A 14,454-nucleotide genomic window follows, 5' to 3' on the forward strand; every position below is an offset into this window, starting at 1 on the left:
ACTGAAAAAATTATTAATTGGTGGTTATTAGGTTATAGTAAAAATATTTCGAAAATTTGTTACATATGTATAATGCTATATTGAATGAGACGGTCTAGTGATGCTCCGCATCGATCTTACGCCAGCCGATTGATACATTGTCTTTACAATCTTGTTAGATCACTGAAAAATCGGAGATAAATTTTACTTACTAGTTCACTTTAGTTACAGTAGAATGTATATGTTTGGAATCGCATTTTTGATTAATGAGAATTTTGTTACAGTAATTGAAAATACATTTTTAAATAAAGTTATTTATGTGTATATATATATATATATAGATGTTTAGTTACATAAAATCTCATATCTTTATGTAACTAAAGACCTTTTTATTGAATAAGTACAATACATATTTCCGTAAAGAAAGATACACTAAACATTTTTTTTAATTATTTTAATACAAAATATAGATAAATGATAGACTTTTAATTTACTTAACCAATATTTCATCAAAGTTCAAATTTTTTAATCATTCAATCAAAACTAATACTGAAACAATAGTACAATATTATGATCATTTAAAAAATCAAATCTGTTAGCAATATTTGTAAAATCATCATAAGTAATTCAATTCTTATTTATTACCGTATATATACATTTTGAATTTACATAGTTCCAGAATTACCAGCTGATTTCAGGAGTTTCATTTTTTCCTTATACTTTGATCAAGTGCGTATTGTGAGTGCACGCGCAGATAATTGGATTCACTCTTTAAACAATGACTCCATTGATCCATTTTATTAGTATCAAATTAAATAATTATTTTTATTACAAGTAATATAGTTTCAGTTTAAACAATACATGTTTAGAATCAGTGCTCGTGATAAATGCGCCTTGATTGGTAAAAGGTGACCTGTGTGCTGTCATAAACGTAATGTAATAATGTGTGGTGTTTGCAAAACATGTTAGAATTATGCACTGAACCAATGATAAGGCGTTAACCTCCATTCTTATATGATTGCTATCAATTTGCGAGCGAGCGCGAGTATAATAATTTATATACATAACATATATATTACATATAGCAAACCATTATAATATTTATAATGAGTAAACAGAAAAATATAAAGACTAAACACAAATCCTTGAACTAATTTATAGAAAACTGTCTTATCTTTTGGCCTCTTTGTGCAATTTATAAATAACTATTGAGGAAATAATAGGCATGATTTATATTCATATTTATATGTATTTCAGTAATTATACATAAAATACATAGGCATATACTTGGAGGGCTAGAATATTATGATGATTTTTTAATTACATATATTATAATATCATTGTATCGTCACGTGATGATCTATTCAGTTAAGTAAATACATTTATAGAAAAATAATAAAATCATATTAAAAATATTCAACTACCTACTGTGTATTTTTGTTTGATTAATGTAAAGTTTGTTTGATTAATGTACAGTATGTAACTTATTCAGCATAATTTTTATTGCACTGTCACATGTTTTGTGTATTTTTATTGCTACATATTATAAAACTGTTTTATTTTTACACACCTACACAAAATCCTAAATGCCATATAAAAATACAGATTTGGTTAGTGCGGTAACTATTTTCCAATTTAGTACTAAAATAACCTATGTACTTCAATATAAAGAAATAAAAACATAGTTAAGTTATCGAGTGGTTAAATTTATATTGTTTTAACGTCACATCTTATGATGTAACTGCCGTCTTTTTACAATTATTGGATGGCCTTAGTGTTTTTAATTTTCAATAGCTTTGCTGTTCATTAAAACCTATTTACTTTATATTTTCATAGTTGAGTATTGCTTCAAATAATTTAGAATTAATTTTTAGTTTACATGTATTGAAACATAAATGAAACTTATAGTATAATATATAAGAAGTTTAAAATATACATAATAAGTATAATTTTATTTTTAACTTAACAAGTACTGGTCATAGATTAATTTACAATCATATTGTTTGGGTCTCTAAAAGTATCATCGCCATTCTAACAGAAAACAATAAATCTATTTATGCGAAAATGAGTTATAAATGCCACCTAGTTTAAAATATAAATACAATCCCAGTAAATACAATCAGCTCGTAAATTTGACGAGTGTCATTAAAAATAGGTATATAGTGACCACATTTTCAGAAATAAAAATAGCATTGTACAAATATAAAAAAATCGTAAAAAACCCATAAAAAATACTGTAAAAAATAAATCAGAAACCCGTCAATTTGACAGGTGCTGTAAATCTAGTGTTAAAAATCCTGTTAATTGTCTTTTTATTCAACACTTTTAATGGCGATGTTATATTATTTTATTATTGCTCATTTTTATGTGCTATTATTTTTAATTATACATATATTAGTGCAGTTAATAATAATATGTATATTAATTCCATTTACGTGCATCAAAATTTATTATTCTCCAACATGAAACTCTCTTACATTGCCTTCTTATTATCGTTCTTATTTCCTTTGCATTTATTAATTAAATACTTGAAGTAATATTGATACGCTAACAATACTAAACGCAACGGAAACATTAAATATGATTGCATGAGAGCGTCGGAGAAATTGGTATTTCCGATTCCACATAAAGTACATAGCATCCAGCTTTCAAAACCGACGGTGGAATAAGCTTTTCCGTCCTAAAAATATACATAAACGTTACATTAATTATTTATATTGATAAAGATAAATTATTATCATACTTACAACGGCGTCGTGTATAATATGTTTGCCGACCAAAGTAGGAGAATATAATCCTCCACTGCTGGATATCAATTTAGTTTCTAATGGTTTAGAAGCTTCTTCTTGTACAAAGCCTGGAGTGTCTGTATCGGGTGGGAACGATATGGTCACTGTTACGCCAGTGCCGACAGTCTCCATCAATAATGCTTCGCCTAATCCTCTTATGGCCCATTTTGTAGCTCCATAAGCGCTATATCCATAAATACCTATACAAAATAGAATTGTATTAATAACATAGCACATAAAACTTTATATGTGGTCCTGTATTCCCCCGCCACTATTTGACGTGGTTAATCGAGATCAAGCAACATTATCGGAAGATAAAAATAATCATACTGATTAAATAATTCTTATCGGGAAAATAAGAATTTAATTGCATAATGAGAATTTTTTGGATGTTTTCTCATAACTAGTTTCATTGTTTGGAGTACTATAGAAACTATTTAATTTATGATCTTTGTATAATGTATAATGATAGATGGTAAGAAATGTATAATGGTAAAAGTTTAATATATTTAAACCGTCTTTTAATTGTTTTGTTTTTAGAATTTTTGTTTATCAGATATAATACCTACAAGTAAGTATTAACTACTAAACTGAAAGTCTGGAAATCGGTGACATCTATCTTCAATAATTATAAATTATTGTGTGTAATACAATTTATAACCAATAGATGTCACTATAGCTGGGGCTGGTATTTTAATAAGAGAGCATTTTTATTATAAATAAAAATTGGAGTGTCGCTGCCGAGGCTCGAAACCGCAATCTCAGAGTTAATAGTCTGAGACGTTACGGGCTATGCTATTCCGTCCTTAAATACACGTCTGTATTAAATTCTTGGATATTATTTTACATAAAAGTCACAAAATATAAGTTTTTGGTATTTAGAGATACACTAATAAAATCTTTATTACAGGTTAATAAAATTACAGATAGCAGGGTTAATTCATACACCTCATTCGTCATTGCATAATCAACGTTCATCTCAATCTCATACTAATCCTTCTGTACATTGAATTAAGAAAATACCTGTACCAGAAAATTATAGATAAAAAAATGAGTAGTTTAAAAAGAAATAGCAATAGTTTTTTCTCAGTAGAATCAAACCAAGATACATGATGTAAAAAAAGTAAATATACAAACCAAGCAATGCTGCTCCACTAGAAACGAGTACAATTGATCCACTACCGCGAGCTTTCATGGCTGGTAGAACAGCTCGACTCAACCACAAAGATCCGAGGAAATTGAGGTCGGTCAAATATCGAATATCAGATTCGCTCATGTCTTCCAAGCGACCGCAAATAGCCGTTCCAGCACAGCAAACCAGCATGTCGATAGGTCCGCTTTTACTAATTGCTTTTCCAACAGCTTCTTGTACATCATTAGGTCCTGAAGTAACGTCCAATTTGACGGTATTTATTTTTTGGTTTTCACCGCGCAGCGACGAACTCAGCGTTTCTTTAACCTTCTCCAAGCGAACGGCATCGCGAGCTGCCAACGTGACCGTTCCTCCGGATTTGACTGCATATTCGGCAACTGATAAACCGATGCCGGTGGTGCCTCCGACGACGAACACGTGCCGACCGGTTAAATCGACCTTCTTCTTCAGACGTCTAACGTACAAGAGTCCGATGACGATCGATAGTATACCTCCGATCACAAACGGGGTTATCGGCAACATTTTAGACTGAAAAAATAAATTATGAGTAATTATACAGTGTACGTTTTAAGTCGAATCGCAAAAGAATTTTGCTTTATCACGCATAAATTTGAAATTCACACTAAAACCGGTATGCGATAACACGTTTTATGGAAAAGTGGGTGTGCCTTTGTACCTATCGTAAAATTTCAATTATACTAAATAATAGGAGTATATAGTTTAACTATATACAACACGACTTTAAGTAACGAATTTTATGATAAACTTCAATGTAAAAAGTTGCACAAATGTAGAAAAACTCGATTACATTTTAAAATGTAACTGTCGAGCCGGCTAGTCATGTGTCAAACTATTGTATGGACAGACTGATCGATGGGGTAAAACCGAACACAATATTATTTTTTTTTACAACCATTAAATGAATGTTATAATTTTAAATACATTAAATTAAATAAGGTATATTTTTTGTATTTTCAATTAATAATTTATTAAGTTACTAGAGAGTGGTGTCGACAATCGGTCCATCCTCGTTCAATTTTACCTGCGGATTTTATATATAGCAGGGGTCAGCTTAATCTGTGTCTTAATTGAAACATTATATGGGAGCCGAATTTAGATGTGTTATGGCCAAAACTGGTCGGCGCTAGAGTGGCATTGCGTGGCGGTTTTTCTCTCTCGACCGGCAAGCTTGTAAGGGTTCGGACGAGTGCCGTCGCGCGTCCGCCCCATTTTGTAATGTAAACACTCAATCGTCAATAAATATTACTGCAGCGGCTCAATCTGTGTCTCTCACCGAAGTGCTGCCGTAGACCAGGCTCGAGTGGACCACGCGTGACTCGTCACGCACCCGTAGAGCTACGCCCCCGCGACTCCAAGCTCGAACCGCATGTTCGGAGCCCGTCACGCACGCGCCCTGCGTAGCTGCACCGACGCACCACAGGGCCCCGAAAGGTGCTCCCGGACATGCCCGTTCTCGCGCCCCCTGGAGCCCTACGCGCCGCCCAGGTCTACACGTGTTCCACTCGGCTTGGAGCGAAGCACGCCGCGCCTCATGGAGCCCTACACACGCTCCCAGAAGCGCCGCCGCCCACACCATGCGTCACGACTTTGCTACTTTTGTGCCGCCAGCATTTAATCAACAGCAGCGCCAAGGCCCCCATACCTCCCCCTGGTTATAGTTCGCAATTGTAAATTGCTAGGGCCGTAGCCGTATGGGGGCCAATATAAAGCTTGTAAGGGTTCGGACGCGTGCCGTCGCGCGTCCGCCCCATTCTAACCATGTAAACACCGTTAACCGTTAAATAAATACTACTGCAGCGGCTCAATCTGTGTCTCATTGCCAACCGCCATCATCACAGCCCCTAAAATAAATTCAAATTAATGCGATTATTTGACATTGTAAATTTTCGGCCAGCTCATTGTAATATGGCACACAAGTTGAATACACAGTTTTGGTTCAAATGAGCGTCAGTGAGCCTTGATCGATACTTTAATTCTAAATATTTTATATTGGAAAACAAACATTCACAAGCATATATTGACGCGCAAAGAGAGTGGGATTTTAGAACATATTTGAAAAGCTATTTCGATTCACGAAATTTCAGAAATTTTTAATTCAATGTCATGAAATGATGAGTGGGAATATGTTTTTATTACCATTTTTAAATTTTGGTATTGTGATAAATATTTTTTCTTCATATGCGATTTACAGAGCGCCAATTTATCATTATATACATTTACCGTACTTATCATAAAAGCAATTAAAAGATTTATACTCTGTAGTTTCAAATTAACTTCCTTCAATTTTACCGTCAAATCAATTTGCACACGTAAACTTTGGAGATAATAAAATTTTATTCTGGCAAAAGTTGTAGCATACTTGCAGATTTTCTCTCCCTCTCTTTTTTCGCATGATGAATAAATTGAATATAAATTACATAGCTTCGTATTTTTATTTATAAATAATTTCAATATTACCCCGTTATATTAAAAGAGGAAAAATGAAGTGGCGTTGTTGACGATGTTTTAGTTGGCAGCACTGAAGAAGGGGCGTGCCGAGGTGTGAGTGTGGTAGCTTAAGACTAGTCATATTGACGGTTGGGCGTCAGCAGACGATTGGCGACAGCCCATTAGTCATGTGGCGATCGGTCGGCTTGCTCCTGGCTACGGCTGGTAATTATTTCATAAACACTATACTCTTAATTATATTTGATTCGCGTGTTGGTTCAACCGTCAAACTCAACGTTAAGGGTGCGATTCCAATAGGAATTCAAACACAAACGAATAATATTAAGCTATGGCGTTCGCTCACATCGAAGGCTGACAAATATTCAAATTAAAAACAACTATATCATCAAGTGTTATATTAAACTTCAAGTGTATGACTCATCATTGAAGCGGCTGATAGCCTTTCGTATTTTTATGAGTCACAAAGGGTAAAGGTGACGATTAGCGTTCAATATTATTAAGTTGGCTTAATAATATCGAACCTTTGTTCATCTCTAAAATGATTTCTATACATAAATCATGTAGATATGACTCAAACAGATAAACAGTAAATAAGGATAAATTATGAATATGAATACAATTTTTTAAATATTTGTTTATTTATTTTATTGATAATTTTCAATTAATGTAATGATAAATTTTGTGAATACATCCTCATCTCTAATTTCTAAAAACGAATTCGTCTAGATTCAACTTGAATAGACTCTCTTCAGTCCCGAATTGCCGCTTTAATTTTCTCTTGGCCTGCATCTACAAATTTTCTATATTTTAAGTGTTTGGATCCACAAAGTTTTGTTCGTGGATCACTACCGAGTGCTGATATATTCCCTGGTTGATCCTTTCAATGTTGGCATATGATGCCCATCCATCTGAGATAATGTGGGTACCGGGGAGAATATGCTGCAATATGCAGGCCTCTAAAATGGCTGTAGTACGATCCGGTAAAATATTTTGATTCGTCAATTTCCACGACAATTGCCTCACCCATTATTGTCAGTACCACCGATTTCCTCATAATGTTTATTTAACCATGTTGCGCATTCATCCTGCATGAAATTACACCAATCGATCACATTTCTTTTATGCACATCGACTTCATGGGCCATTCGCCGCTGAGGATCATCACAGCACCAAGTATATAGTAGTATTAAAATTTGTTGAATTTTTTAATTAAAATAATTATTCATTTTTTAGACACGATTTTATTGCTTTTGACGTGGATTTATAACTTCTGAGAAGGAATAATTGTTTTTTGCGCTCTCCTATTGGCCAAAATTCGGTTTAGATGTGCTTCATTCAATTTGTGATATTATTATAAAAGTCGTAGTGTAAACATCAAGTAACGATTTTATTGCTTTTGATGTGAATTTTTGACTTCTGAGAAGTGATATTTGTTTTTTCAATTTTTTTTAAAATTCGGTTACCGATGAGTTTCATTCAATTTGTGATATTATTATGAAACGCGTAGTATGAACGCCAGATTACCAAGCGTTCCCACTGCAACGGTGCCGACACGATTTTGTTGCTTTTGACATGGATTTTTCACTTCTGAGAAAGGATAATTGTTTTCTGCGCTCTCTTATTGGTCAAAATTCGGTTTAGATGTGCTTCATTCGATTCTCACTTATTTAACACTAGATAACTGAGCGATTCCACCGCGACGATTTTATTGCTTTTGACATGGATGTTAAACAAGGACGTCATTTGGGGGAATTTGCCCCCTTTTAATTTAGCCAAAAAATGCATGTCACTTAATAAAATACTATGAATCTTAATGAAATCTAAATACTGATTTTTTATGTAATTATTAGGTTTTTATTAATATTCTAAAATAAAATATACCGCAGAAAAAGTTTGATAATTTATATTTATTTTTTATTATTTATTCATTGTAGGCTTATGCATTAAAAAAAATAACTCAAAAAACTGTTGCGTTTGACTCCCCTGGCACTCGCAAAATCAAAGACATTCTTCGCTCGCGTGTCGCAATTAGAACATAGGAAAGAAAGTTTAATTTGGTGATTTCGTTAAATTCTCAAAATACAGTTGAAAGAACCTAACCTCAAATTTTGTATAGGTTTCTAGTCCCCTATAACGTAGTATTTCTATAACTTCTTTAATTGTATGTAAGACGCGAAGGTATTTAGAGCGACAACAAAGTAGGAATAACGACAAAGCGGTGGCAAAGAACATGTTTGGCTTGTTGTGCTGATAACTGACAACCAAAAAGTTGGCAAACCGAACATCTTGATAATGAACTACTGATATGCGAATGACAGATAGACCAGTTGTTCCAATCATCAGTGTATAGCACTATTACAAACTAAAAGAAATCGTTCTGACCGTCTGTCAAAATAATTCTTACCATTTAATATAAATTCTGACCATCTAATATCTATTTTGACCTTTTAATATAAATTTTGACCATAACCGTATTGAAATATGAGCCTAATAAATATTATTTATTCTAGTTTGCCTGGTAAAATGCGACTGTCAGATTCCCATTGTTATCAGAGGCGCATGGTTTTCATGGGAAAATGGAAGAAATACACTGACGGAGATAAATGCCGATAAAATGACTAGACGGTATGCTTATTTTTTCAATAAGAAATCAGAATTTTTCCAATATTCTATTGACATATGTTTTTAAAACACATTAAAATATATTTTTTAGTGGTGATTGCGTGGCTATTCAAGATGATTATCACGTCAATTACACGTTAATCTTAAAGCATAATGATTGCTATTTCTGCGTCAAATTACTAGTCAGAACCATAAACGTGTTAGAGAAGATGGAAACGCCATGTGTGAATTTAAGACCCGGAGAAGAACCTACGGTGAATAGAGTATGTCAGGGACTCAATTCAGACCAGCAGTTGGTCACGCTGTTTAGTGAAAATTATGTGCCTGTAAGTAATATTCTTCATTTTCGCTCGGATATGACTCGATATCTATATGATTGTTAATATTTTCAATTTAAGGTAAATTGCCGATCTTCGCTCGAAGGCGTGTGGCAGTTTGCGTATCAGAATAGATTCAGATTCACCGGAGAATGTGACAATCAAGACGCTCAAGTCAGATCTTGTCAGACGGCCGGTACTCAATTCTTGATCACTAATCAAAAGTTTAACATCACTTATAAAAAGTGCGAGGGAATGTTGGGAACGTTCGACGGAACGGTTGAATACAGTTGTTTGGGTATGTATTTATCTCTTTAGTTTTGAAGCAGGAATTCGTATTTTTAATCATTGATTATTTTTTTAAAGGCGATTGGTTCGTGGATAAGAATCACTACTTTGCCGTAGCCAACACAAAAGAGTCTCGAAAGGATGAAAAGTACAGATGTTTCTTGAAGAACAGAGACGACGATTTGTTCATCGGAGCGTCCATAACGGCTGAATGTAATACTTTGAAAACGCCCGAGCAGTCTCCGGAGAGAATGCGTATCACCCCCGTGAAGGTAATATTTGGATAGATGGTCTGCATATTATATTTGCAATTTAAATTAATTATAATTCTTTCGTTGCAGTCCGAAGTTGTAGAGCCTGGATGTCGATTGCCTCAAAACTTTTCCGGAGAATGGATTAATACGGCTAATTTAGATGCTGATGTATTCATAAATGAAACGCATATCATCGAGACTTGGTATCCTGATGAAGGACGTTATAGGCGAACGATTTACGTATGCCGGTAAGTTTTTTACATTTATGCATTTGAAGGGGCGGATTCTGCGGTGTTTTCCCACCATTATATTAGATTACGGACTATTAAATTTTATATGGAAATAAATTTAATTCTTTGTTTACAGAGAACAACGCGATAGTCGTATAATGATGGCTCGTCTCACCGTCGACGGTTGTCAAAAGGATTACATTTGCTTCGACTTTGTTCCTCGCCATCATAACATCATACGATTCCGAAAGGGAGTCGCCGTTATTAAAGATAACTTCCACACCGTTTGTTCTTGGGTTCAGTTCAAGAACAAGGAAAAGTGGAAGTACGATCTGTTCTTGGCCAAGAACCCTGTTGGCGTGCGTTGTCCGGTGGCCGGAAAGTTCAATTTCACCCAGAAAGGAGAGAATCCGTTTGAGACGCGAATCCTTGGCGGTGTGACGCTGAGTCCCCGCCCGAACATTTACTGCAAAGAGAACATCTCAGACTTTTCGGTTTGCGATACCGATCAAAAAGAGATTCACGTAGACGAGACTTATTGCCTCTCGGTGGACCATTTGGGCAGACCGGTCGATATTTACAGTGATCCTGATTATAAAATGAAGTGTATCGGATATTGGAAAGAGAATTTGAAGTCATATCTGATTACGTATGATGAATTGGATGCAGTTTCTAGATATAGATGTTGGGTGTATCAACGTTCAGATCTTAATAGGTATGTTTTGTTTATATTATAATATATATTTGTCATTATTGTATAAAAAATCAACATTTTCGCTATGTTATATAAATAGTAAGTTTAAGGTTTCATTAATTAAACATGGTGACAGGGACATTTTTTCATTTTGAGCGATTGCTCAATCAACCAGTTGACATTTTATACAAATTTTATAAGCCATAATGATGATTACTAATAATAATAAATTTTATTTAAAGGGTTTTAATGTCTCAAGCTGTGGGTCCCTTTTGCGATTTAACACAGGACGTAACTTCGTGGAATTACACCGAAGGTGCTGGTGTTTCGATCGAGATGGAAGAGTACGAGAGAGAGAGAGATCAGTGTCCGATGCACTTTGACGACGGAACGAATCCTTGGGAGCAAAGCGAAAGTTACATCAAGATATTCACTTATAGCTACTGGGGAACTTCATCTGCTAGTTCAGTTTGGAACAAACTATCGCATTCATTGACATTGTTTTTAATGTCATTTTGGTATTCTATATTGTCAGTCAGAACTATAATATGAAATTGAATGTCACATTTTTCTAGGAAAAGCTCAATAACCAAAAGATATTGTTTATCTGAGAATATTTTTTTTTACACATCCATTAGGTAAAATGAGGTTATTTTCTGAATCTCAACATATTGATAATTCCTGTGATAAGCTTAGATCTGTAAATATTTCACCGATCTAATATGATTATTAACAGTCTGTATTGTGCCTTAGTACGTTAGTGTAAAATTATGTTGAAAAAATATCACAAATTTGTTTCATATTAACATTTAAATACTATGTGCTTTCATTGAATTTAAGAAAACTCAATTGATACTATAAAACAATATTGATCAGAAATTGTTTAAATTTTATGTTAGTATTGTACAAATTTATTTACATTTTTATTGAAAATGATATTTACATATCGTCTCTGTTAAATGCTATTTTTTGGAAGTCCATTAATCAACTCATTCCATTGAGCTAATTATAATAACTTTTGTCTTGAAACATTTATTTGGAATTGTATCCGTCCATTTTTCCAATTATTGTATGTTTGTTATCTTATAATTGTTGTAAATACATTTATATTTTTCATTTTGAGTTCAATATGTTTTTGTATTGATTTTTAATAATATTACTCTTAAGCATGACAATGTTTTTGATGATTTAAAATTTGATATTATATTACAATATTAATCATAAATTATATGAACGATATGCTGGTACAAATTTATCTTAATTTTTATTGAAAATGACATTTACATATATTATAAAATTAAATGTTATTTTTAAGAAGTCCGTTAATCAATACATTCCAATGATGTGTATATTAACTGTTGCCTTAGAACACTATTTATAATTATAACCGTCCATTTTTCTAATTATTGTAGTTATTTTTATCTCGTAATTGTTGTAAATACATTTATATTTTCAGTTTTGAGTTCAATATGTTTTTGTAATGATTTTTAATAAAGTTACATTTAAACATGACAATGATTTTTATGATTAAAAAAAAAACAATAATACTATACATTTAAGCTTTATTAATCGTGTGATGCTGAACAATCTAGAATATCTGTAGTTTCGCTTAGTTTTCCTAATAATCCATTTGTTAAAACTTTTTGTATTAAAAGTTCTGCATATATTTGTTGCGTTGGATTCATTCTCTTCAACTGTGATACAATGTTAAAACTTTTCGCTTCGTATTCATTGTATATCTCAGTCGTTTTAGATTTGGTTTCACTGTGTTGTAGATGAAAACCATCATCAGTCTTCTGTATCTTTGATGGTGTCGTATTTTGCAGCATACCCTTAAATAAATTAAAAAGGGTGCTATTTAACAGGGAATTATTTTGAGAGATATGTGCATTTAAAAAATACTTTGTTCCATAAAACAAACTGTTTATGCATTTATGTAAGGTAAATCTTCGGAATTTTTCAGAAAAGGATTCATAGCAGTTATTCATAAGGTGTTTACTGTTCTGACCAATACTCGTTTGCTTACGCCTAATCTGTCCAACAGTAATGTACAAACAATTCATTTTATGGAACAATTATTTTATATATTGTTGATTTAAAAATATGTTTATAAATGAGTGCTCAAAATTTGTATTTTGCATATCTATGGATACTTACGAATGTGCCTCAAAGATTTCAAAATAGCTAGTCGATAGTATTCGGCAGTTTTTGGCTAAAATTAAAATTCTATCGCACTTAAACCTAAACCTTCCCAAATCATTAAGAGGTCCTGGGATAGTAAGGACATCAATCTCCTCCTCTTTCCCCGATTGTATATAAACCAGACTTTTGACTTGTAATGTAAGAGATATTAGGGGCGTAAACCCAAACTTGCTAGCTCTTTCTTAATTATGAATAATGATGAAATGGATAGCTCTCGAACTGACTTTGTTAACGCAAATAGAGTACAGACTTGGTCTCGGTTCAAAACATAAGCTTAGTTGACAGTTGTTTAGTAAGCAATAACTTAATCACTTTTGCTAAAAAATCTAAAATGAAAGCATTATGCTCTAATTAAATTAATTATATTTAACACCTTTGCGTCCTACATATAATTAAATAGATCCATTGAGAGTTATCCATGAGGTGTTCAATGTTTCTGACCAACGCTCACTCGCGCTTAACTTGTCCAACAGTTTTTGTGCGAGCGAGATATTTTATAAGATATTTCTAAAAAATAATTTATTGTCCATTTATATTATATTTACAAATGTTATAATATTTTCTTAATTCACATGAACGTCCTATATTTTTATTTTGACCATATGCTATTTTTATTATATTTAATCTGACACTGAATAATATACTTATGTCTAGGCTGTTATTAAAATTGTGACCATTTAATTTGTTGCGTTTGTTTAATATTTTAGTTGTCAGTGCATTACATAAAAGTGAAATATTAGTTTTGTTTGTTAAAAGTTAACGAATATAAATTTAATTAATGTTCACCTTTAAACGCTGAAAAATTATTTTCTTTCGTTCGTCATCATCTTTGTAGGCGATATCTTTGTGGTTGGTTTCGAAATGTCGTTTGACAGATGACGTTCGAGTTACTATAATTTCGGAGCACAGAGCGCAACGACTTTTATCGCCGTGTTTGACAAAACCATAATCGATAGTCCAGGATGGTTTAAAATTTCGCGGTTTTGGTTGTTTCATTGAAAACATTTCAATTCAACCTTATTCTATGTGCAAAACTGACAGATTGGTAATAGTAGCTCTCTACCATACCGACTGTATTCAAATTCATGCATGAAATATTGAAATACATATTTAAAATAAAAGCATTATATTTTATTACAAAATTATTGAGAAAAAATTATAAACCTAAATTTAATTAGCCATCTTTTACATACTTTTCTAAGGATAAAAAAATCGTACAAGAAGAAAAATAAATGAGAAAAAATAGTTCTTACATAATGCATGTAGCTTGTTAGGTTGTAAGATATTAGAATGACCAGATTTTGAAAATACTTTGGGGATGGTGATGGTGACGGGTGTCAATTAGACACAGATTGAGCCACTGCAGTAATATTTATTGATGATACTTGTGTTCTTTACATTTTCAAAGGGCGCGCGCGCGACGGCACGCGTCTGAATACTTGCAAGCTTGCCGGTAG

At 32.9% G+C, this 14,454-nt stretch overlaps 2 protein-coding genes and 1 long non-coding RNA gene across 5 annotated transcripts; 1 reads left to right on the plus strand and 2 right to left on the minus strand.

Annotated features, from left to right (window-relative positions):
* Window positions 1-1,912: 1,912 nt before the first annotated feature.
* Kdsr (3-ketodihydrosphingosine reductase) lies at window positions 1,913-4,806 on the minus strand. 3 transcript variants are annotated; one of them, XM_088200345.1, is made up of 4 exons: window positions 4,730-4,806; window positions 3,906-4,449; window positions 2,727-2,968; window positions 1,913-2,659 (listed from the first exon to the last, which is right to left on the minus strand). In XM_088200345.1, the coding sequence occupies exons 2-4, from the start codon at window positions 4,441-4,443 to the stop codon at window positions 2,453-2,455; spliced, it is 987 nt and encodes a 328-aa protein (XP_088056471.1). In that variant the 5' UTR covers window positions 4,444-4,449; window positions 4,730-4,806; the 3' UTR covers window positions 1,913-2,452. The 3 variants fall into 3 exon arrangements, with proteins under 3 accessions (XP_088056471.1, XP_088056472.1, XP_088056473.1); XM_088200346.1 differs by having other exon boundaries at window positions 2,405-2,659; window positions 4,598-4,793; XM_088200347.1 differs by having other exon boundaries at window positions 2,405-2,659; window positions 4,543-4,741.
* Window positions 4,807-6,459: 1,653 nt separating this feature from the next.
* On the plus strand, window positions 6,460-12,307 carry udt (protein undicht). The gene is made up of 8 exons (XM_088200981.1): window positions 6,460-6,594; window positions 8,901-9,015; window positions 9,104-9,338; window positions 9,411-9,627; window positions 9,696-9,889; window positions 9,959-10,119; window positions 10,238-10,816; window positions 11,038-12,307. Exons 1-8 carry the CDS (start codon window positions 6,558-6,560, stop codon window positions 11,345-11,347), a joined length of 1,848 nt encoding a protein of 615 aa, XP_088057107.1. The 5' UTR covers window positions 6,460-6,557; the 3' UTR covers window positions 11,348-12,307.
* Window positions 11,812-14,079, minus strand: LOC148228040 (uncharacterized). The gene is made up of 2 exons (XR_015811780.1): window positions 13,784-14,079; window positions 11,812-12,627 (listed from the first exon to the last, which is right to left on the minus strand). It is a non-coding gene; the product is annotated as an uncharacterized LOC148228040 (long non-coding RNA).
* Window positions 14,080-14,454: the final 375 nt, after the last annotated feature.

Source organism: Plectrocnemia conspersa, unplaced genomic scaffold (assembly GCF_051122295.1).
Source record: "Plectrocnemia conspersa isolate PC_06_02 unplaced genomic scaffold, ASM5112229v1 ptg000012l, whole genome shotgun sequence".
Lineage (NCBI taxonomy): Eukaryota > Metazoa > Arthropoda > Insecta > Trichoptera > Polycentropodidae > Plectrocnemia > Plectrocnemia conspersa.

Excerpts from the sequence above, each read along its gene's own strand:
- udt (XM_088200981.1), top strand. The coding sequence starts at position 6,558 with ATGTGGCGATCGGTCGGCTTGCTCCTGGCTACGGCTG. Across the intron at positions 10,120-10,237 it reads CGAACGATTTACGTATGCCG|AGAACAACGCGATAGTCGTA; the intron begins GTAAGTTTTTTA and ends CTTTGTTTACAG. Across the intron at positions 10,817-11,037 it reads CAACGTTCAGATCTTAATAG|GGTTTTAATGTCTCAAGCTG; the intron begins GTATGTTTTGTT and ends TTTTATTTAAAG.
- Kdsr (XM_088200345.1), bottom strand. The coding sequence starts at position 4,443 with ATGTTGCCGATAACCCCGTTTGTGATCGGAGGTATACTATCGATCGTC. Across the intron at positions 2,969-3,905 it reads TAGTGGAGCAGCATTGCTTG|GTATTTATGGATATAGCGCT; the intron begins GTTTGTATATTT and ends TATTTTGTATAG. Across the intron at positions 2,660-2,726 it reads ATATTATACACGACGCCGTT|GACGGAAAAGCTTATTCCAC; the intron begins GTAAGTATGATA and ends GTATATTTTTAG.